Source organism: Anolis carolinensis, unplaced genomic scaffold, assembly GCF_035594765.1.
Source record: "Anolis carolinensis isolate JA03-04 unplaced genomic scaffold, rAnoCar3.1.pri scaffold_11, whole genome shotgun sequence".
NCBI classification, from domain to species: domain Eukaryota; kingdom Metazoa; phylum Chordata; class Lepidosauria; order Squamata; family Dactyloidae; genus Anolis; species Anolis carolinensis.
In genome coordinates, this window is record NW_026943822.1 from 25,045,293 (window position 1) to 25,070,606 (window position 25,314).

Here is a 25,314-nt window from a genome sequence, read left to right on the forward strand (position 1 = left end):
ACCATAATATTATTATTATTATTATTATTATTATTATTATTATTATTATTATTATTAATAATAGGTATATTGCTATAAGCCTATCTGGGCCTGGGGCTTTATTTAGTTTTAATTGCTTAATTTCTTAATAGGTATCACTGCATTCACCCTATGCGCACTCAAACTAACTCAGGCCTACCTAATCCATTGCAGCACTACCACAAGCACCATAATAATAATAATAATAATAATAATAATAATAATAATAATAATAATAATAATAGGCGTCAAACTACATTAATCCTATACACTCTCAGTCTAGCTGAGGCCTATCCAAACCATTGAAACACCATGACGAGCACCATAATATGAATAATAATAATAATAATAATAATAGGCATCAAACTTCATTGATCCTATACACTCTCAGGCTCATTTAGTCTTATCCAAACCATTGCAACACCACAAGGAGCACCATAATATTGTTAATAACAATAGAGATTGTTGCATGCCCATCTGGGCCCGGGGCTTTATTTAGTTTTAATTTCTTAATTGCTTAATTTCTTAATAGGAATCACACTGCATTAATCCTATGCACTCTCAGACTAATTTAGGCCTATCTAAACCATTGCAACACCAGGATGAGCACCTTATTATTATTATTATTATTATTATTATTATTATTATTATTATTAATATTGGCATCAAACTGCATTAATCCTATGCAACTTCAGACTAACTTATTCCTATCTAAACTATTGCAACACCATGACAAGCACCTTAATATTTGTTGTTGTTGTTGTTGTTGGCATCACACTGCAATAATCTTATGCACTCTCAGACTAACTTAGTCCTATCTAAACCATTGCGACACCATGATAAGCACCTTATTATTATTATTATTATTGTTATTGTTATTATTGTTATTATTGGCATCAAACTGCATTATTCCTATGCAACCTCAGACTAACTAAGGCCTATCTAAACTATTGCGACACCATGACGAGCACCTTATTATTATTATTGGCATCAAACTGCATTACTCCTATGCAACCTCAGACTTAGTCCTATCTAAACTATTGCAACACCATGACAAGTACCAGAATATTATTAATAACAAGAGCTGTAAGCCCATCTGGGCCCGGGGCTTTATTTAGTTTGAATTTCTTAATTGTTTAATTTCTTCATAATAATAGGCATTGCACTGCATTAACCCTATGCTCTTCTCAGACTAACTTAGTCCTACCTGAAACATTGCAACACCATAACAAGCACCATAATATTTATTATTATTATTATTATTATTGACACAACGACGTTGTATGACACAGCAAACAAGATAGACATGCTGGATTTCGTTTCACAAAACCACAAGTCGAACACTTCCCAAGTGTCTAGGACTGTGTGATGTATTTTCGCATGATGCGTGCAGATCCCAGTAAGGTGGCCTTTTGCAGCTGGCAGATCGTAATTTTGTCAATGTCTATTGTTTCCAAATGCCGGCTGAGATCTTTTGGCACGGCACCCAGTGTGCCCATCACCACCGGGACCACCTGCACTGGTTTCTGCCAGAGTCTTTGAAGTTCAATCTTGAGGTCCTGAGAGCGGCTGAGTTTTTCCTGTTGTTTTTCATCTGGGATGGCAACATCAATGATCCAAACCTTTTTCTTTTCCACAACTGTGATGTCTGGTGTGTTGTGTTCCAGAACTTTGTCAGTCTGAATTCGGAAGTCCCACAGTATCTTTGCGTGTTCATTATTATTATTATTATTATTATTATTATTATTATTATTATTATTATTGGCATCACACTGTAATTAATCCCATGCTCTCTCAGACTCACTCCGGCCTATCTAAACCATTGTGACACCATGACGAGCATTGTTTCAACCGTGTGGACGCATCCCATGTTGTTCAATGTCCAAAACTTTCTCGGGACAAAGGGAGGAATCTCAGGGCGAGAGCGCTGCCTTGCGGAACCCGGGCCCATCTCGGAGGTCTTCTCGATGATGGTTGTTGCAAGCCTTTGTGACTCAGTCCCGTTGCAGAGGCTCCCAGACGTCTGTTTTTTTGCAAGGCTGCCTTTGTCTGGACACGTCTGTCGGGGAATTCCTCCCAGACAAAGGCATGCGACGTGCAAAAAAAGGTGACGTTATTAAGAAGGAGGTCTGCCTTCGGGGCATTTGGGTGGGTCTGAATTGTGGCCCCTCTCTTTGGGGGACGCTGGGAGCTGCAATTGGAAGGCAAAGGTGTTTCCTGATCTTCCTGCCCGTCCCCATGGCCCGGCTTCTGCCGACTCACCTTGACTCAGGTGAGGCCACACCTGGCCCCTGGATGGGTCTCGCAACAGGTCTTTCCTGGGCTTTTATCTGGGAGGGAGGGAGGGGCCCGCCCTTGGCGCTGGGTGAACTTCAGGTGGAGCAACAACGCAAGAAGGAAGGACGACAAACACAGGAAACTCACCTTTACAGCAAGGCCCCAAAAGGTGCGTCTGCACTGGGGAATTAACACAGTTTGGTGCCACTTGAACCACCAAAACAACATGGGAACTATTGCAGTTGCACACACCGCCCTCCGCCAATGATCCCATCACATTCTCCTTGCGGAGAGAGACAGCGGGGTATAGGTAAATAATTAAATAATAATAAATTAAATAATAAATCGAATAAATAAAAATTAAATAATAATAAATTAAATAATACATTTAATAATAATAATAATAATAATACCAGTGCAGGTGGTCCCGGTGGTGATGGGCACACTGGGTGCCGTGCCAAAAGATCTCAGCCGGCATTTGGAAACAATAGATATTGACAAAATTACAATCTGCCAACTGCAAAAGGCCACCCTGCTGGGATCTGCATGCATCATCCGAAAATACATCACACAGTCCTAGACACTTGGGAAGTGTTCGACTTGTGATTTTGTGATACGAAATCCAGCATATCTATCTTGTTTGCTGTGTCATAATATAATAATAATAATAATAATAATAATAATACATCACACAGTCCTAGACACTTGGGAAGTGTTCGACTTGTGATTTTGTGATACGAAATCCAGCATATCTATCTTGTTTGCTGTGTCATAATATAATAATAATAATAATAATAATAATAATAATAATAATACATCACACAGTCCTAGACACTTGGGAAGTGTTCGACTTGTGATTTTGTGATACGAAATCCAGCATATCTATCTTGTTTGCTGTGTCATAATATAATAATAATAATAATAATAATAATAATAATAATAATAATAATGCATTGTAATGATACCTAGCTTTGAGTTTCCTTTGTGGGGTGAGAGTGGGGTATAAATAAACATAAACATAATAATAATACATATAATAATAATAATAATAATAATGCATTGTAATGATACATAGTTCTGAATCTCCTTTGTGGGGTGAAAGCGGGGTATAAATAAACATAATAATAATAATAATAATAATAATAATAATAATAATAATAATAATAATAATGCATTATAATAATGGACACACAATGCATGAATAATGATGGTAATACATTAATAATAATACAGCGTGTTGAAGGAAGGCTGTTGTTGTGAAATATTATAATGATGATGATAATGATGATGATGTTGTTGTTGTTTCGTCTCCTACTTTGTCTCTCCACAAAGAGGCAGTTTCAGCTGCCAATCAGACCTGGCCAAATTTCAAATGTCTGTTGTTGTTGTTGTTGTTGTTGTTGTTGTTATTATATGCTGTTGTTGTGAAATATTATTATTATTATGTTGTTGTTGTTGTTGTTGTTTGGTCTCCTACTTTGTCTCTCCACAAAGAGGCAGGCTCAGCTGCCAATCAGAGCTGGCCAAATTTCAAATGTCGTTATTGTTATTATGATTATTATTATGATTATTATTATGATTATTATTATTATTATTATTATTATTATATGCTGTTGTTGTGAATTATTATTATTATTATTATATATTATATATTATTATTATATATTATTATATGCTGTTATGTTGTTGTTGTTGTTTGGTCTCCTACTTTGTCTCTCCACAAAGAGGCAGGCTCAGCTGCCAATCAGAGCTGGCCACATTTCAAATGCCATTATTATTATTATTATTATTATTATTATTATTATTATTATTATTATTATTATTATTATATAGTATTAGATATTATATATTATTATATGCTGTTGTTGTGAATTATTATTAATATTATTATTATATATTATATATTATTATATGCTGTTGTTGCGTATTATTATTATTATTATTATTATTATTATTATTTTCTTGTTGTTGTTGTTTGGTCTCCTCCTTTGCCTCTCCACAAAGAGAGAGCCGCAGCTACCAATCCGTGCACCAAATTAGAACCTTCCCAGTTTCCTCAACGAACACCTGGAATGGTCCAAACTGGGCAGACTGGTTTAGACTGGGAGCCTTCTCTGTGGGTCTCGGGGCCCTTTGGCTTCCCTTGCTTGCTTGCTTGCGTGCTTTGAGGCTGCCCTTATTTAGCCATGTCTGGGAGAGGAGGAGGAGGAGGAGGAGGAAAGAAAGAAGGGAAGGAAGAAAGTAAGAAGGAGGAGGAGGAGGAGAAAGGGAAGGAGAGAAAGGAGGAGGGGAGAGGGAGGGAGGGAGGGAGGGGCGTCCCCAAAAGGCCGGGGAGGAGGAAGGGGCTATTTAAGGCCGGCCGCCCAGTCGGAGCCGCTTTCTGCCTTGCCGGCCTGAGAACAGGAGCATCCTCTCCTCCTCCTTCTCCTTCTTTTTCTCCTTCTTTTCTTCCTCCCTTTGGTGCTCCAGGGCCCGGATCCAGCGCAAGGATGGACGCCATCAAGAAGAAGATGCAGATGCTGAAGCTGGACAAGGAGAACGCCCTGGACCGGGCCGAGCAGGCCGAGGCCGACAAGAAGGCCGCCGAGGACCGCAGCAAACAGGTGGACACCCGCCCCTGACCCCTGACCCCCGCCCCAGGGCCCACCAGCCCCGGCCCTTCAAGGGGTCACCCTACCCTCGAGGAGGACACCCTCAAAATGACCACAGGCACATGGGCTCCAACTTTGGGGAACCAAAGATACATTGTTTCAAACTTTTGGGAAAGTTTGTACAAAGTTTGGGAAAGTTTGTACAAAGTTTGGGAAAGTTTGTACAAAGTTTGGGAAAGTTTGTACAAAGCGAGATAGGGACCCCCTTTGGATCAAAAAGAGACTAAAGTAAAGAGAAAGATCCCTATTGGATCCCCCCTTTTTTTTGCTCCCCTTTGTGGCCTTTTTCTAGGACTCTACGGCCCAGAATCCCCTGACAAATGATACTTTTTTTCAAGGAGACCCCAAATGCGCAACTTTTGGGAAAGTTTGTACAAAGTATCGAAAAGCAATTTAGGGACCCCCATTGGATCAAAAAGAGACTAAAGTAAAAAGACAGATCCCTATTGAATCTCCCCTCTTTTTGCTCCCCTTTGTGGCCTTTTTCTAGGACTCTACGGCCCAGAATCCCCTGACAAATGATACTTTTTTTCAAGGAGACCCCAAATGCGCAACTTTTGGGAAAGTTTGTACAAAGTATCGAAAAGCAATTTAGGGACCCCCATTGGATCAAAAAGAGACTAAAGTAAAAAGACAGATCCCTATTGAATCTCCCCTCTTTTTGCTCCCCTTTGTGGCCTTTTTCTAGGACTCTACGGCCCAGAATCCCCTGACAAATGATACTTTTTTTCAAGGAGACCCCAAATGCGCAACTTTTGGGAAAGTTTGTACAAAGTATCGAAAAGCAATTTAAGGAACCCCGTTGGATTGAAAAGAGCCAAACGTAGAGAGGAGAGATAAAGACCCCTATTGGGTCCCCCCCCCCCCCTTTCTGCTTCCCATTGTGGCCTTTTTCTAGGACTCTATGGCCCAGAATCCCCTGACGAACAAGATTTCTCCCAAAGACACATTGTTCCCAACTTTCGGAAAAGTTTGTACAAAGTGTCCCAAAGCGAGACATTCCAAACTGTCGAAAGAGTCGAAAGATACTTTTCCAATCTGGAAAAACTTTTCCAAGGTGATAAAGGAGACCCATTGGATCTCTCCCTTTTCCTCCTCCTCCTCCTCCTCCTCCTCCTCGTTGTGGCTTTTTCCCTTTGACTCCAGAGCCCAGCATCCCCTGGCCTTCATTGCAGGGATAGGGATAGGAGACCCAAAGACACAACCTTCCCAATATCCCCATCCCGCTTGCAATGGTTATTTGTATATATATATATATCCGCTAAAAGGGAGACCCACCGCATCCCTTTTGGACTCTAGTGCCCACAATCCCCAGCTGCAATGCCTGTCTGTCTGCCTTTATAACATCTCCCTGTGAAAGAAGACCCATTGGATCCCTTGGGAAGGAAAAGGAACTTTTCCAAAGCTCAAGGAAGGAGGAGGAACATTGTCTTTGTTCTCTGTGCCCATAAAAGGGGGGGAAATGGGTCTGGATTTGAACCCGGGCCCAGAACTGGAGGCATTCCTTCAAAGCCTCAAAGGAAGAGAGCAATTTGGAAGATTACTCTCAGGAGGAGGAGGATATTAGTATGATTGTGCATGTAGATGTGTGTATATGTATGTGTGTGTGTATATATATAGATACATACACATTTATACATAGGCATACATATATATACATATATATGTGTATACACATAGGCATACATATATATACATATATATGTGTATATATAGATGTATACTTATATATATACATATGTGTATATATAAACATACATACACAGATGTATATATACATATATGTATATATGTATGTATACTTACATATAATATATATATACACACACACATATGTGTATATATAGGCACACACATACATGTAGGTATTAATAATATTAATAACAGTATTGTATGTATACATATATACATATATACATATGTATATAGACGCACACATACATGTATAAATGTGTATATACTTGTATGTTTATATATAAGTTTACTTACATATATATGCATACGTATATATATATATATATACACACACATACAGTTACGTATATGTAAATATATGTTATTATAACTAATAATAGTATTGTAAGTATACATATATATACACACATACATGTATATATGTGTATATACTTATATGTGTATATATATGTGTGTATTTACATATATATACGTATATATACACACATACACTTATGTATATGTAAATATTTGTTATTATAATTAATAATAGTATTGTAAGTATACATATATATATACACATACATGTATATGTGTATATATTTATATATGTATATATGTGTGTGTACTTACATATATATACATACATATATATATATACACATACAGTTATGTATATGTAAATATATGTTATAATTAATAATAGTATTGTAAGTATACACATATATATACACACACATGTATATATGTGTATATACTTATATGTGTATATATGTATGTGTACTTACATATATATACATACGTATATATATACACACATACAGTTATATATATATAAATTTATGTTATTATAATTAATAATAGTATTGTAAGTATACATATATATATATATATACACACATACATGTATATATGTGTATATACCTATATGTGTATATATATTATATATATACACACAGACACATACACTTATGTATATGTAAATATATGTTATAATTATTAATAATAGTATTGTAAATATATATATGCATTCATGTGTATATACGTGTGTGTCTGTATATACTTATGTGTGTATATATAGGTGTATAAAGCATCTGAGGCTGTGAGGAATGCTGGGAGTTGGAGTCCAAAACACTCTTTCAGAGGGACTTCCCAGTCTGGGCCCATTGCAAAACCAGTGCCAAGGCCTTTGGATTCCTTTGGCATTTTCCTCCTGGAAATAAATAATAAATGCTGGGTGTCTTGTGCCTTGGAGAGGGGATGATGGGCCGCGCAGTCCCTCCCGAAATAGCCCCGCACAAGGCGGGCGCCACCCGATCCGCTCCCTGGGCCGGGCTGCCCATATAAAGGAGGGCAGGGGCCCAAAATAAATGGGGCCAGGCAGGCAGGGCTGCGGAGGGCGGCAGGGATCGGGTGTCCCATGAGGCTGGCCCTGGCCTGGCACGTTGTGTCCCAAGTAAGGACAGCCGGCCTCTCCGTCCCGGTCCTATTAAAAGGAGGCCTGACTCAACGGCTTGGGATAATAACTCAGCTCCATTCAGACTCAGGAAAGTTCCCTTTGCGGGACTACAAGTCCCATACTCCCCATGCCCACTGCTAGCCTTAGGACTTGGGAAACTTCCCTTTGGGGACTACAAGTCCCATACTCCCCATGCTCATCACTAACCTCATGACTTGGAAAGGTTCCCTGTGGTGGACTACAAATCCCATACTCCCCATGTCCACGGCTAACCTTGTAACTTGGAAAAGTTCCCTTTGAAGAACTACAAATCCCATACTCCTCATGTCCACCTCTAACCTCATTACTTGGAAAAGTTCCTTTTGAAGGACTACAATCCCATACTCCCCATGTCCACCTCTAACCTCATTACTTGGAAAAGTTCCTTTTGAAGAACTACAAATCCCATACTCCCCATGTCCACCTCTAACCTCATTACTTGGAAAAGTTCCTTTTGAAGGACTACAATCCCATACTCCCCATGTCCACCTCTAACCTCATTACTTGGAAAAGTTCCCTTTGGGAGACTACAAGTCCCATACTCCCCATGCTCATCACTAACCTCATGACTTGGAAAGGTTCCCTGTGGTGGACTACAAATCCCATACTCCCCATATCCACGGCTAACCTTGTAACTTGGAAAAGTTCCCTTTGAAGAACTACAAATCCCATACTCCCCATGTCCACCTCTAACCTCATTACTTGGAAAAGTTCCTTTTGAAGGACTACAATCCCATACTCCCATGTCCACGGCTAACCTTGTAACTTGGAAAAGTTCCCTTTGAAGAACTACAAATCCCATACTCCCCATGTCCACCTCTAACCTCATTACTTGGAAAAGTTCCTTTTGAAGGACTACAATCCCATACTCCCCATGTCCACCTCTAACCTCATTACTTGGAAAAGTTCCCTTTGGGAGACTACAAGTCCCATACTCCCCATGTTTACCACCAACCTCATGACTTGGAAAAGTTCCCTTTGGGAGACTACAAGTCCCATACTCCCCATGTTTACCACCAACCTCATTACTTGGAAAAGTTCCCTTTGGGAGACTACAAGTCCCATACTCCCCATGTTTACCACCAACCTCATGACTTGGAAAAGTTCCCTTTGAAGGACTACAAATCCCATGCTCATCACCAACCTCATGACCTGGAAAAGTTTTCTTTGGTGGACTACAAGTCCCATACTCCCCATGTCCATGGCTAACTTCATGACTTGGAAAAGTTCCCTTTGGGGACTACAACTCCCATAAGCGGAATTGTAGTCCACTGTTGAGCTTGGGAAAGTTCCCTTTTTTTTTGGAGGACTACAACTCCCCTGATGCCCCCTGGTGACTTAGTGGTGGGTTATTATGGGACTTGTAGTGCCCAAAAAAAGAAGGTTCGCTCTGATACGTTTGTGATCCTAGTCTATCCAAGAGTGGAGATCCTTGGGGATACCCAGTCGGAGCTTGTGGGAGTTGTAGTGCCCGAAGGAACGCTCCCAAGCTCTGCGTGAAGCTCTCTTCCCAAGTAGGGAGATGTTTGGAGATGTTTGGAGACGCGTCCCAGGAGGGGTGGGAAGTGGGGACGTGGTCCTCGGCGGCACCCAACCCGCTCTCTCTGCCCTTGGATAGATAGAGGAAGACATAGTGCAGTTGGAAAAGCAACTGCGGGGCTCGGAGGACGACCGGGACCGCGTCCTGGAGGAGCTCCACTCGGCCGAGGAGAGGCTCCTGGCCGCCGACGAGAAGGCCGCCAAGGTACGGGCAGGACGCTAACCGACTCTCTCTCTTCTTCTTCTCCTTCCTTCTTCTCCTGTCCTGTCTTCCTGTCCTTCTGCACCACACCTCTCCTTCCTGGATCACCACCACCACCACCACTGCCTGCCGCACTCCTCCCTCCCTCCATCCACTCGTTCTTCTTCACCCAAACCCACGTCCAGCTGGAGGATGAGCTGGTGTCCCTCCAGAAGAAGCTCAAAGGGACGGAGGACGAGCTCGACAAGTATTCCGAGTCCCTCAAGGATGCCCAGGAGAAGCTGGAGCTGGCCGAGAAGAAGGCCACCGACGTGAGTACAGACCCTCCCCAAGGCCCACCAACCCAATAGCCCCATAGGGACATTGGATGAGATCCTACCACCATCATCAGGGCCCTCTGTGTCTATTATGGCCACCCAATGCCTATGATGACCACCCAAGGTCTATTATGGCCACCCAGTGTTTATTATGGCCACCCAAGGTCTATGGGAATGGATGAAACCACCACCTTGAGGGCCTTCTCTGGCCACCCAATGTCAACTGCACCAACCAACATCTATTATGGCCTCTGTGGTCCCATAGAGACATTGGATGAGATCCTACCACCATCATAAGGGCCCTCTCTGGCCACCCCATGTGTCTATTATGGCCACCCAATGCCTATTATGGCCACCCAAGGTCTATTACAGCCTCTGTGGTCCATAGAGACATGGGAATGGATGAAACCACCACCTTGAGGGCCCTCTCTGGCCACCCAATGTCGACTGTGCCAACCAACATCTGTTATGGCCTCTGTGGTCCCATAGAGACATTGGATGGGATCCTACCACCATCATAAGGGCCTTCTCTGGCCACCCAATGTGTCTATTATGGCCACCCAATACCTATTATGACCACCCAATGTCTCTATTGCTACCCCACGTCTATTACGGCCTCTATGATTCCATACAGCTATTGCATGGGACCCCACCACCAGCTTAAAGGTCCTCTCTGGCCACGAATGTCTGTAATGGCCTCTAAGGTTCTGTAAAGACATTGGATGTGGCTCCACAACCATTTTAAGGGCCCTCTCTGCCAACCAAGGTCTCTTATGGCCTCTGTGGTCCCATAGAGACGTGGGATGGGAGAGGCTTCTCTGGCCACCCAATGTCTCCCGTCTTTATGGTTCCGTCCCAACGAGATGTAGGATCTGATCTATCCTTTCAATCGAGATGGGTGGGCAACGAATGGGGCACCGATTTCCTTGCATGACGCATGTCACCAAATGTACGGGTTCGATGGTGGCTCTTGGGGTGCCTCCATCTTGGTTTTGTGTCAAGGGATAACGGGTTCCATATAGAATTAAGAACAGTGGCTTTATATATATAACCATATAATGCAACATAGAAGGGTTTTTGTATGTAATCAAGGACGTATCCGTCGATTAGTATCTGCAGTTCCATTGATCCATGTTGTAGGCCTTCCAACCCAAGTCTTGGGTATGTTCTTGGTTGGAAGTCCATCATTTCCGTAGGTCTTCCAACCCAAGTCTTGGGTACGTTTGAGGTTGGAAGTCCTTCATTTCTGTAGGTCTTCCAACCCAAGTCTTGGGTATGTTCTTGGTTGGAAGTCCATCATTTCCGTAGGTCTTCCAACCCAAGTCTTGGGGACTTTTGAGGTTAGAAGTCCTTCATTTCTGTAGGTCCTCCAACCCAAGTCTTGGGGACTTTTGAGGTTGGAAGTCCTTCATTTCTGTAGGTTCTCCAACCCAAGTCTTGGATACGTTTGAGGTTGGAAGTCCTTCATTTCTGTAGGTCCTCCAACCCAAGTCTTGGGTATGTTGTAGGATGGAAGTCCTTCCTTTCCATAGGTCTTCCAACCCAAGTCTTGGGGACTTTTGAGGTTGGAAGTCCTTCATTTCTGTAGGTTCTCCAACCCAAGTCTTGGATACGTTTGAGGTTGGAAGTCCTTCATTTCTGTAGGTCCTCCAACCCAAGTCTTGGGTATGTTGTAGGATGGAAGTCCTTCCTTTCCATAGGTCTTCCAACCCAAGTCTTGGGGACTTTCTTTGTTGGAAATCCTTCATTTCCATAGCTCTTCCAACCCAAGTCTTGGGTACATTTTGGGTTGGAAGACCTTCATTTCCTTAGGACTTGCTATTTATTTACACCCAACGGAATGTGACATATGGCATTCTTGTATTCCTAAGGTTTGCTATTATCCATAGTTTCGTTTATCCACATCCATGGACTCTTGGAGGCCCTTCGTTTGTTATGATCCACCAAATAGGTCCATTTCCTAGCCCTGCGTGTCAATAAGAGCCACTAACATCCATGGGTTTCCCGGAGGAAAGTGTCCGCGTTGGATAGGCGATATTTGCAAAACTCCAGACACCATCGTCCCCTTGTAGTGGAGCGTCTTAAAGGGCCAGTCCCTTGAAGGAGGCCACCGGGAAGCCGATCCTTGCACTGCTTGCAGGGTTATATATAGCCCAGGGCTTTATATGGAGTCCGGCTCTCCCATCTGTCCAAGGAAGCATTAAATAGCCCCTTCCAGCCATTCCTTCCAAGGAGAAGAAGACGCTTTTCTTAAGCCCATGATATCATTCCCCTAATAATAATAATCCGACCATCCAATGGAGCAAAAGCCCATTGGAGTCATTGGTTGGCAATGCAACCGCAACGGAGTTTGCACTGAAATAGCTGGAGCGTGAAGTCGTTCCCTGTGTTTAAATGCAATTACATTGCAAGGAAAGCAACGTAAATCGCAGACCCATTGAACCCATCATTAAATAGAATGGAGACATTTCACAGAGACCACAAAGAAGAATTGTTTTGAAAGAACGGCATCGCATTTATATCATATATTATTCTATCGTGAGTATGGTAGTTGAATCATTATATCATCATTATTGTTATATTTATATTATTAAATCTTAATTATATTTATTATACTTATATTTATGGTAAATGCAATAATGTAAATTACAAAATATAATGAAGACATTATAATATATAATAATGTAATAATATAAGTATAATGAAGCTATACTGTAAACATGATGTAATAAATATAATTTGATTATATAAATATGTTAAATATAATGAAGTTATACTGTAAATATTATATAATAAATAAAATAATATGATATAAAAATAATAAATACAATGATGGTAATGCTGTAAATATAATAATAATAATAATAATCATCATCATCATCATCACAAATTATTATTATTATATAAATATAATAAATATAATGAGGTTATACCATGAATATAAGAATGTAATAACATAAAAACAATAAATACGAATAAAATAATGTGATATAAAAATAATAAATACAATTATGGTACTGCCGTAAATATAAATATAATAATAATAATAACAATAATAATATAAATAATAATAAAAGTATGAATAATAATTAAATATAATAAATATAATATAATAAATATTATTATTAATATTAATATTATTAATAATAATATACATATAAATAATAATATAAATATAATGAGGTTATACCGTAAATAAAATAATTTAAAAATAATAAATACAATGATGGTAATGCCGTAAATATTATTATTATTATTATTATTATTATTATTATTATTATTATTATATAAATATAATAAATATCATGAGGTTATACTGTAAATAAAATAATTTTATATAAAAATAATAAATACAATTATGGTAATGCTGTAAAAAAAATATAATAATAATAATAAATCAACATATTATCATAAATATAGTAATATAAATATAATGAAGATTTAATAATATAATTATGATAGAAATATAATAATAATTACTAGCAATCACAATATTATTTCCCAGTGACTTCCTTCTCTTAAAATTATCATAAGTATAGTAGTATAAATATAATGAAGATTTAATAATGTAATTATGATAGAAATATAATAATAATTACTAGCAGTCGCAATATTTTTCCCTTCTCTTAAAAGAGACTCAATGAGGCTATCTTATATCATTGTATTAATTGGTTGCATCAACAAAAGCACAGTGTAAACCGGAGATGTGTGCAAAAGAGCAATTGCAATGCAAGCGGAATAGGAAATAGGGAAAAATATATATATTAGTTTCCCGGTTTTCATGCAAACCATGCAAAGAGCAATTGCAATGCAAGCGGAATAGGAAATAGGGAAAATATATATATATTAGTTTCACGGTTTTCATGCAAACCATGCAAAGAGCGATTGCAATGCAAGCGGAATAGGAAATAGGGAAAATATATATATTAGTTTCACGGTTTTCATGCAAACCATGCAAAGAGCGATTGCAATGCAAGCAGAATAGGAAATAGGGAAAATATATATATATTAGTTTCACGGTTTTCATGCAAACCATGCAAAGAGCGATTGCAATGCAAGCGGAATAGGAAATAGGGAAAAATATATATTAGTTTCACGGTTTTCATGCAAACCATGCAAAGAGCGATTGCAATGCAAGCGGAATAGGAAATAGGGAATATATATATATATTAGTTTCACGGTTTTCATGCAAACCATGCAAAGAGCGATTGCAATGCAAGCGGAATAGGAAATAGGGAAAATATATATATTAGTTTCACGGTTTTCATGCAAACCATGGTGAGCTGGGCCTGGAAACGGATGCGGGATGGGGTTCCTTGGGATGTGCAAGGGCTTGCTTGCATTCCAAGCCGCACAAGAGAGAGATCCATGACATTCCTTATAAGGAAAAGAATGCAGACTATTTGCAAAGGCAGCGGCTGCTGCGGCTGGGCTTCTGCTCCCGGATTCCCTTGCAAGGAAAGGAAGAGAAGCCGGAGCATTTCGGAGGATCCACGGCTACCGTTTCTGTGCATCCCAAGGGCCACAAAACCCCGTTTTCCCCAAAATCTAGGCACCTTCTTTAGCTCACCAAGACTATGCCTTCCAGGGTTGCAAAGTGGTCTCAAACTGGATTAAACCCACAGTGTAGACACACCCTTTGGAGAGGTGTTTTCTCATAAGTTTGCAGCCGAGGGTTTGAATCACCCGATGCATCATTTCCTTTGCGTCAACCGAGCAGGAAGGCATCACCGCACATTCAGATAAGATCTCGCTTGAGTGCCGCCCGTATTATTATATCATATTATATCCAGGTGTGCCTGATTTCTCTGAGTTCACGCAAGGCTACAACTCCCACAAAAAGAGTGCTGGGAGATGTAGTCTTTCCCATTTTTCCCCAAACATTTTGCAAAAAAAAAGTATCATAATTTAATAATATAAATAATTTAATAATATAAATATAATATAATAAAGCTATGCCATAAATATAGTAAATATAATAATATAAAAATAATAAATATAATGAAGTACATTATGTGCTGGGAGTTGGTCTTCCCAATTTTCCAAGCATTTTGCAAAATATAAGTATCATAATTTAATAATATAAATAATTTAATAATACAAATATAATATAATAAAGCTATGCCGTAAATATAGTAAATATAATAATATAAAAGTAATAAATATAATGAAGTACAAGGGTTGCACCTCCCAGCCAAAGAGTGCTGGGAGTTGTAGTCTTCCCAATTTTCCAAACATTTTGCAAAATATAAGTATCATAATTTAATAATATAAATAATTTAATAATATAAATATAATATAATAAAGCTATGCTGTAAATATAATAAATATAATAATAAATATAATAAAGTACAAGGGATGCACCTCCCAGGCAAAGAGTGCTGGGAGTTGTAGTCTTCCCAATTTTCCAAACATTTTGCAAAATATAAGTATCATAATTTAATAATATAAATAATTTAATAATGCAAATATAATATAATAAAGCTATGCCGTAAATATAATAAATATAAAAATATAAAAATAATAAATATAATAAAGTACAAGGGTTGCACCTCCCAGCCAAAGAGTGCTGGGAGTTGTAGTCTTCCCAATTTTCCAAACATTTTGCAAAATATAAGTATCATAATTTAATAATATAAATAATTTAATAATGCAAATATAATATAATAAAGCTATGCCGTAAATATAATAAATATAAAAATATAAAAATAATAAATATAATAAAGTACAAGGGTTGCACCTCCCAGCCAAAGAGTGCTGGGAGTTGTAGTCTTCCCAATTTTCCAAACATTTTGCAAAATATAAGTATCATAATTTAATAATATAAATGATTTAATAATATAAATATAATATAATAAAGCTATGCTGTAAATATAATAAATATAATAATAAATATAATAAAGTACAAGGGTTGCACCTCCCAGACAAAGAATGCTGGGAATTGTAGTATTTCCCATTTTCCAGGCATTTTGCAAAATGCCCCAGATTTTGGAACAGTAGTCTGGAAAGAATCTTAACTCAAATTTCTTTTTCCAATTGGAGAAAAGCCTTGGGGTGTCATTCCTTATTTTGTCCACCAGGTCGCAGCACTTGCCACCTCTCAGCAACTACACTGCAGAATTTAAAGCAGTTTGATTCCATTCTTACCTTAACTGCTGTAGTTTGGTGATAATAATGCATTAATAATGCAATAATAATAATAATGTATCACTATAATCATAATAATAATACATTCTAATAATAATACTAGTATTTAATGTCTTGTTGAGCCTCCTTGTGGAGAGAAGTTATGTTTATTATAAACATAATAATGCACTATTATTATTATTAATGTATCACAATAATAATATTATAATAATAGATACATAATAATAACTGAAGTCTTCTCTATTTAATAATAATAATTTTAAGATAATATTAATATAATTTGTAATAATTTGATATAATAATTTGTAGGATGTCCCTAGGAACAATAATCATGTTACATGTATGTATGTGTGTGTGTGTGTGTGTGTGTGTGTGTGTGTGTGTATATATATATATATATATATATATATATATATATATATATAAATAATTAGATATGCATAATATATAACATATATAACATATACTATATATTATTATAATAATAATATAAAAAATAATATATATATAATATCTATATATATAAAAGAGTGATGGCATCAGGGCAGCGGACAAAACAACAAAACTATAGGCCCCCCAACCTCGAAATTTGACAACACAACCCATCATCCACGGCTCTAGGTTGATACAACAAAAAGAAAAGAAAAAGAAAGTCCTAATTAGAGAGAGAGAGAGAATAATTGCTTTTATCCAATTGCTGCCAGTTAGAAGGCTAAGCTCCTCCAACTTGGTCTCCTAGCAACCCAATAAAAAATAATTAAAAAACACTAAAAATAATTAAAAACACTAAAAAGTTAATACAATAAAATACTATAACAGAAAATAACTAAAAATAATACAAGAAAATAATAAAATGTAATAAATAAAAAGATAACTTACAATAAAATTAATTAAAAAATACAAATAACGTCAAATAAAAATTACACAACAATTTTTAACCAATACCACCACCACTTTGCCACAACGCGTGGCCGGGCACAGCTAGTAATATTATATAATAATATTATATAATAATAATATGTAAATAATATAAAAATTATAATCATTGTAATAGTCATACAGTAGAGTCTCGCTTATCCAACATTCGCTTATCCAACGTTCTGGATTATCCAACGCATTTTTGTAGTCAATGTTTTCAATATATCGTGATATTTTGGTGCTAAATTCGTAAATACAGTAATTACTACATAGCATTACTGCATATTGAACTACTTTTTCTGCCAAATTTGTTGTCTAACATGATGTTTTGGTGCTAAATTTGTAAAATCATAACTTAATTTGATGTTTAATAGGCTTATCCTTAATCCCTCCTTATTATCCAACATATTCGCTTATCCAACATTCTGCTGGCCCGTTTATGTCGGATAAGTGAGACTCTACTGTATGTATGTATATATATATATATATATATATATATATATCTTAATTACATATGTATAATATATAATATATATAAAACATATACAATATAATATACTATATATTATTATAACAATAATATAATGCAATATAATAATTGTAATAATAATATACATATATTAATATACATATACATATAATAATAATATGCATATAATATACATATATATATATACATATATAATAAAATCAATCAATTGATTGATGGTGTGAGATAACATTTTAATTATATGTATATTATTACTACCGTTGTGTCAATAATAGTAATAATATACATATAATTAAAATGTTATCTCACACCATCCATCCATCGATTGATTTTATTGATTAGTCCTTAGGCCATAATCACTGAACAGAACCAAACAACTCGGCTTGATACAATTTGATAAAAATTCTTCTGTAGGAAGTTAAATAGGATACTTATAATAAACACAGTAACTAAGTGTGATACAACTGAATGTATCCATCCCATTTCCCTGTGTTACTGAGTGATCCTTTGGCGCTTTGGCTCTAATGCGGTGCTGATGCGCATCAAGCCTCCCGGTGCGGACTCGGGGGGGGGGGCGGGCCCAGGTGTGCTTTTGGCTCCGCCCTTTCCTGCGGGCGGGGCCTTCCTTCCTCCGAGGAGGCGCCTGGTTCGGGTCCTGGCTGCTTCCGGACTGGAAAGAGCAGGAGGAGGAAGGAAGGAAGGAAGGAAGGATCCGGACCCTTGGGAGCGGACTCTTGGTTTTTTGCAGGGCTTTTGGAGCAAAAGAGGGAGGAAGGAAGGAAGGAGGGAAGGGAGGGAAGCCACGCTCTCCGGGGCCTTTCTTTCTTTCTTTCTTTCTTTCTTTCTTTCTTTCTTTCTTTCTTTCTTTCTCCCTCCTCCCTTCTCTCCTCCCCGGATGGCGGGGGGCCCGAGTTCTCTGGAGGCGGTTCGGAGGAAGATCCGGAGCCTCCAGGACCAGGCCGACGACGCCCAGGGCCGCGCGGGGAGCCTCCAGGCCGAGCTCCAGCACCAGAGGGGCCTCCGAGAGCAGGTAGTCGGGCCCACGCCCCACGCACCGACCCTCCGCCCACGCCCCCTCCCCTCCCTCCCTCCCTCCCTCCCCTTCCTTCATTCTTCCCTTCTTCTCTCCTTCCTTCTCTCCTTCCTTCTCTCCTTCCTCCTTTCTTTCTTTTCTTCCTTCCTTCTCTCCTTCCTCTTCTTCCTTCTTTTCTTCCTTCCTTCCATCCATTCCTCGCCCCACGTTTTGCACTCTTGCCAAAGGCGCCCCTTCCTTCTCCTTTGATCCATTCCCCCCCCCCCCCTGCTTCTCTTCGCCCCCTTTGCAGCCCCATTTGGGGGGGTCTTCATTTCCAAGGAGGAGAAGGAACTGCAGCCCCACTCCTCCCATAGATCCCTCCTTCCTTTTCTTACTCTCTCCTTCCATCTCTCCAAGATTGAGACGCCCTTTTGCCCTTCTTTCCCGGCTTCTCTTCGCCCCCTTTGCAGCCCCATCTGGGGGTCTTTGCAAGGGCAAAGGGGGAGAAGGAAGGACATCATCACTCCTCCTTTCCTCCCTCTGCATCCTTTCATTCTTCCCTCCTCTCCAGACTGGAAGGGCTTTTATACAGGGCTCCCCCTGCTTCCTTTTGCCCTCTTTGCAGCCCCAAATTGGGGGTCTTTGCAAAGGGAAAGGGGTCTCAAGAAAGAGGGCAAGTCTCGAGGAAGAAAGCGGCCCCCCTCCCTTTCTATCCTTCCATTGATCCCTCTTTTATCCTTCTCTCTCTCCAAGCTTTGCGCCCTCCACGAGGAGCCCTTTTTCTTCTCCTCCTTTTCTCCATGATTTCCCCTGCTTCTCTCCTCCCCTTTGCAGCCCCATTTGGGGGTCTTTGCAGGGGCAAAGGGGTCGTGTTCAAGGGGGAGAAGCAAGAACAGCCCCACTCCTCCATTTCTCCCTCTCTATCCTTCCATTTTCCCCTCCTTTTCTCCCTCTGGACCTTCCATCTCTCCAATCTTGGCATTTGGGAGTTGTAGTTCCTGGGATTTATAGTTCATCTACAACCAGAGAGCCCCTTGGACCCCCCACCAGCAACAGAATTGGGCCAAACCTTCTATGACCAACAGAAGACATTCCTAAGACCACCAGAAGGCCTTTGCCGACCTCCCTTGTGACCCCAGAGGAAGCCGTTTTCATGCCTTTTTGGAAAGAGATGTCAATCATTAACCCCGGCTTCTCATCAGAGCGAAACTCTGCTGCAAACAGAAAGCGGAGGAGACCTGGTTTTGTGGCTTCCTTGTGGTGGGATTTTTCCTGACCATATAAGGAGAGGTTTGCTCAGCCACAAATATAATATAATATAATATAATATAATATATATATATATATATATATATATATATATATATATATATATATATATAGGCTTCTAGGTTAGAACAGGAAGGAAGAAGCTGACCTTTCATCAAGTGGCCGCAGCTCGGCCTGGGTTGCCTTGCACGTAATCATTGACGGTCAAGGGATTGTTCGGGGACAGTTTTGCCCTCCTTGAATCTGAAAACAAGATGTTCTTTTGAGCCTGAAGACAGGGATGGAAAACTCAGATCTTGGCGGCAAAACATCCCCAGTTATTTATATATATATATATATATATATATATATATATATATAATCATATTATATAGTATATTTATATTATATATTATTTTATTTATTTTTATATTTTATTATATATTATTTATTATATATATTATATTATAATTTTATATTATATATTATTATATTTATTTTATAATTTATTTTATTATATTATTATAGTATATTATTATATTATATATTATATTTATATATAATATTATATGAAGTTGGCACAGTTTGGACCAGGCTTGGCCCATTGGAAATTGTGGGAGTAGGAGTGCAAAACATCCCCAGTTATATTATATATGTGTGTGTGTGTGTGTATTATATAGTATATGTTATATTATATATTTTATTATAATATATTAGTATATTTTATTATTATATATATTTATTATATTATAATTTTATATTATAGTATATATTATATAGTATATTTATATTATATATTTTCTTTATTTATATAATTTATTATATTACACTATTATATTATAATATTATAGTATATTATTATATTTATATTATAGTATGTTACTATCACCGTCCGTTAGGAATTGGAGTTGGGAGTCCAAAATACCTGGTGACTCCTTATGAAGTTGGCACAGTTTGGACCAGGCTTGGGCCATTGGGGATTGTGGGAGTTGGAGTCCAAAACATCTGGAGGGCCGAAGGTGACACCTTATGAAGTTGGCACAGTTTGGACCAGGCTTGGGCCATTGGGGATTGTGGGAGTTGGAGTCCAAAACATCTGGAGGGCCAAAGGTGACACCTTATGAAGTTGGCAGAGTTTGGACCAGGCTTGGGCCATTGGGGATTGTGGGAATTGGAGTCCAAAACATCTGGAGGGCCAAAGGTGACACCTTATGAAGTTGGCACAGTTTGGACCAGGCTTGGGCCATTGGGGATTGTGGGAGTTGGAGTCCAAAACATCTGGAGGGCCAAAGGTGACACCTTATGAAGTTGGCAGAGTTTGGACCAGGCTTGGGCCATTGGGGATTGTGGGAATTGGAGTCCAAAACATCTGGAGGGCCAAAGGTGACACCTTATGAAGTTGGCACAGTTTGGACCAGGCTTGGGCCATTGGGGATTGTGGGAGTTGGAGTCCAAAACATCTGGAGGGCCAAAGGTGACACCTTATGAAGTTGGCAAAGTTTGGACCAGGCTTGGGCCATTGGGGATTGTGGGAGTTGGAGTCCAAAACATCTGGAGGGCCAAAGGTGACACCTTATGAAGTTGGCAAAGTTTGGACCAGGCTTGGGCCATTGGGGATTGTGGGAATTGGAGTCCAAAACATCTGGAGGGCCAAAGGTGACACCTTATGAAGTTGGCAAAGTTTGGACCAGGCTTGGGCCATTGGGGATTGTGGGAGTTGGAGTCCAAAACATCTGGAGGGCCAAAGGTGACACCTTATGAAGTTGGCAGAGTTTGGACCAGGCTTGGGCCATTGGGGATTGTGGGAATTGGAGTCCAAAACATCTGGAGGGCCAAAGGTGACACCTTATGAAGTTGGCAAAGTTTGGACCAGGCTTGGGCCATTGGGGATTGTGGGAATTGGAGTCCAAAACATCTGGAGGGCCAAAGGTGACACCTTATGAAGTTGGCAAAGTTTGGACCAGGCTTGGGCCATTGGGGATTGTGGGAGTTGGAGTCCAAAACATCTGGAGGGCCAAAGGTGACACCTTATGAAGTTGGCAGAGTTTGGACCAGGCTTGGGCCATTGGGGATTGTGGGAATTGGAGTCCAAAACATCTGGAGGGCCAAAGGTGACACCTTATGAAGTTGGCAAAGTTTGGACCAGGCTTGGGCCATTGGGGATTGTGGGAATTGGAGTCCAAAACATCTGGAGGGCCAAAGGTGACACCTTATGAAGTTGGCAAAGTTTGGACCAGGCTTGGGCCATTGGGGATTGTGGGAGTTGGAGTCCAAAACATCTGGAGGGCCAAAGGTGACACCTTATGAAGTTGGCAGAGTTTGGACCAGGCTTGGGCCATTGGGGATTGTGGGAATTGGAGTCCAAAACATCTGGAGGGCCAAAGGTGACACCTTATGAAGTTGGCACAGTTTGGACCAGGCTTGGGCCATTGGGGATTGTGGGAGTTGGAGTCCAAAACATCTGGAGGGCCAAAGGTGACACCTTATGAAGTTGGCAGAGTTTGGACCAGGCTTGGGCCATTGGGGATTGTGGGAATTGGAGTCCAAAACATCTGGAGGGCCAAAGGTGACACCTTATGAAGTTGGCACAGTTTGGACCAGGCTTGGGCCATTGGGGATTGTGGGAGTTGGAGTCCAAAACATCTGGAGGGCCAAAGGTGACACCTTATGAAGTTGGCAAAGTTTGGACCAGGCTTGGGCCATTGGGGATTGTGGGAATTGGAGTCCAAAACATCTGGAGGGCCAAAGGTGACACCTTATGAAGTTGGCAAAGTTTGGACCAGGCTTGGGCCATTGGGGATTGTGGGAGTTGGAGTCCAAAACATCTGGAGGGCCAAAGGTGACACCTTATGAAGTTGGCAGAGTTTGGACCAGGCTTGGGCCATTGGGGATTGTGGGAATTGGAGTCCAAAACATCTGGAGGGCCAAAGGTGACACCTTATGAAGTTGGCAAAGTTTGGACCAGGCTTGGGCCATTGGGGATTGTGGGAATTGGAGTCCAAAACATCTGGAGGGCCAAAGGTGACACCTTATGAAGTTGGCAAAGTTTGGACCAGGCTTGGGCCATTGGGGATTGTGGGAGTTGGAGTCCAAAACATCTGGAGGGCCAAAGGTGACACCTTATGAAGTTGGCAGAGTTTGGACCAGGCTTGGGCCATTGGGGATTGTGGGAATTGGAGTCCAAAACATCTGGAGGGCCAAAGGTGACACCTTATGAAGTTGGCAAAGTTTGGACCAGGCTTGGGCCATTGGGGATTGTGGGAATTGGAGTCCAAAACATCTGGAGGGCCAAAGGTGACACCTTATGAAGTTGGCAAAGTTTGGACCAGGCTTGGGCCATTGGGGATTGTGGGAGTTGGAGTCCAAAACATCTGGAGGGCCAAAGGTGACACCTTATGAAGTTGGCAGAGTTTGGACCAGGCTTGGGCCATTGGGGATTGTGGGAATTGGAGTCCAAAACATCTGGAGGGCCAAAGGTGACACCTTATGAAGTTGGCACAGTTTGGACCAGGCTTGGGCCATTGGGGATTGTGGGAGTTGGAGTCCAAAACATCTGGAGGGCCAAAGGTGACACCTTATGAAGTTGGCAGAGTTTGGACCAGGCTTGGGCCATTGGGGATTGTGGGAATTGGAGTCCAAAACATCTGGAGGGCCAAAGGTGACACCTTATGAAGTTGGCACAGTTTGGACCAGGCTTGGGCCATTGGGGATTGTGGGAGTTGGAGTCCAAAACATCTGGAGGGCCAAAGGTGACACCTTATGAAGTTGGCAAAGTTTGGACCAGGCTTGGGCCATTGGGGATTGTGGGAGTTGGAGTCCAAAACATCTGGAGGGCCAAAGGTGACACCTTATGAAGTTGGCAAAGTTTGGACCAGGCTTGGGCCATTGGGGATTGTGGGAGTTGGAGTCCAAAACATCTGGAGGGCCAAAGGTGACACCTTATGAAGTTGGCACAGTTTGGACCAGGCTTGGGCCATTGGGGATTGTGGGAGTTGGAGTCCAAAACATCTGGAGGGCCGAAGGTGACACCTTATGAAGTTGGCACAGTTTGGACCAGGCTTGGGCCATTGGGGATTGTGGGAGTTGGAGTCCAAAACATCTGGAGGGCCAAAGGTGACACCTTATGAAGTTGGCAGAGTTTGGACCAGGCTTGGGCCATTGGGGATTGTGGGAATTGGAGTCCAAAACATCTGGAGGGCCAAAGGTGACACCTTATGAAGTTGGCAAAGTTTGGACCAGGCTTGGGCCATTGGGGATTGTGGGAGTTGGAGTCCAAAACATCTGGAGGGCCAAAGGTGACACCTTTTGAAGTTGGCAGAGTTTGGACCAGGCTTGGGCCATTGGGGATTGTGGGAATTGGAGTCCAAAACATCTGGAGGGCCAAAGGTGACACCTTATGAAGTTGGCAAAGTTTGGACCAGGCTTGGGCCATTGGGGATTGTGGGAATTGGAGTCCAAAACATCTGGAGGGCCAAAGGTGACACCTTATGAAGTTGGCAGAGTTTGGACCAGGCTTGGGCCATTGGGGATTGTGGGAGTTGGAGTCCAGAACATCTGGAGGGCCAAAGGTGACACCTTATGAAGTTGGCAGAGTTTGGACCAGGCTTGGGCCATTGGGGATTGTGGGAATTGGAGTCCAAAACATCTGGAGGGCCGAAGGTGACACCTTATGAAGTTGGCAGAGTTTGGACCAGGCTTGGGCCATTGGGGATTGTGGGAGTTGGAGTCCAGAACATTTGGAGGGCCGAAGTTGGCCCAGGCCTGGTCGGAACTGTGTTATCATTGGCACCGTAGTTGGTCCATACCTGGTTTAGATGCACGTTTCGGACCCGGAAAACCCCGTAATTCCCGTCTTGTGTTTCCTCTGGGTTTGCGCAAGGAGTGTCCACAGACTGGTCTTGGGGTCGTGTTGTTCTGGACCCTGACGGTCACTGTGTCTTGCAGGCGGAGAGCGACGTGGCCTCTCTGAACCGGCGGATCCAGCTGGTGGAGGAGGAGCTGGACCGGGCCCAGGAGCGCCTGGCCACCGCCCTGCAGAAGCTGGAGGAGGCCGAGAAGGCCGCCGACGAGAGCGAGAGGTGGGCACCGGGACCCCCACCTCCGTGGCTTCACTCCATGCTATGGGACCGCCTGGGAAGTCACTTTGCAAGGCCTTGAGCATCTCCACCAAAGGATGTGCATCAGGCCTCACCAAACTACAAATCTCAGCATTGCATAGCATTGAGCACAAGCCATTCAATGAGAGTTGACTCCCATCCAAGAGCACCTCCAGGGGTTCCTGAAGCATCTTTCCCTTTGGCTTTGGTTCAGCTATTATTAT

The 25,314-nt window shown here is 40.8% G+C and overlaps 1 protein-coding gene across 26 annotated transcripts in view; it reads left to right on the plus strand.

Annotated features, from left to right (window-relative positions):
- The first annotated feature begins 4,650 nt into the window (after positions 1-4,650).
- tpm1 (tropomyosin 1) overlaps positions 4,651-25,314 on the plus strand; it is a 38,020-nt gene continuing 17,356 nt past the window's right edge. For 3 of the 26 annotated variants that reach the window (XM_062963100.1, XM_062963111.1, XM_062963104.1), the window contains exons 1-3: positions 4,653-4,898; positions 9,737-9,862; positions 24,939-25,072. In XM_062963100.1, coding sequence (XP_062819170.1) covers positions 4,785-4,898; positions 9,737-9,862; positions 24,939-25,072 — 374 coding nt within the window. In that variant the 5' untranslated portion in view covers positions 4,653-4,784. Of the gene's footprint in view, positions 4,899-9,736; positions 9,863-10,044; positions 10,171-18,603; positions 18,762-24,938; positions 25,073-25,314 lie in introns of those variants that run through there. The other 23 variants (XM_062963113.1, XM_062963107.1, XM_062963101.1 and 20 more) reach the window with 17 other exon arrangements.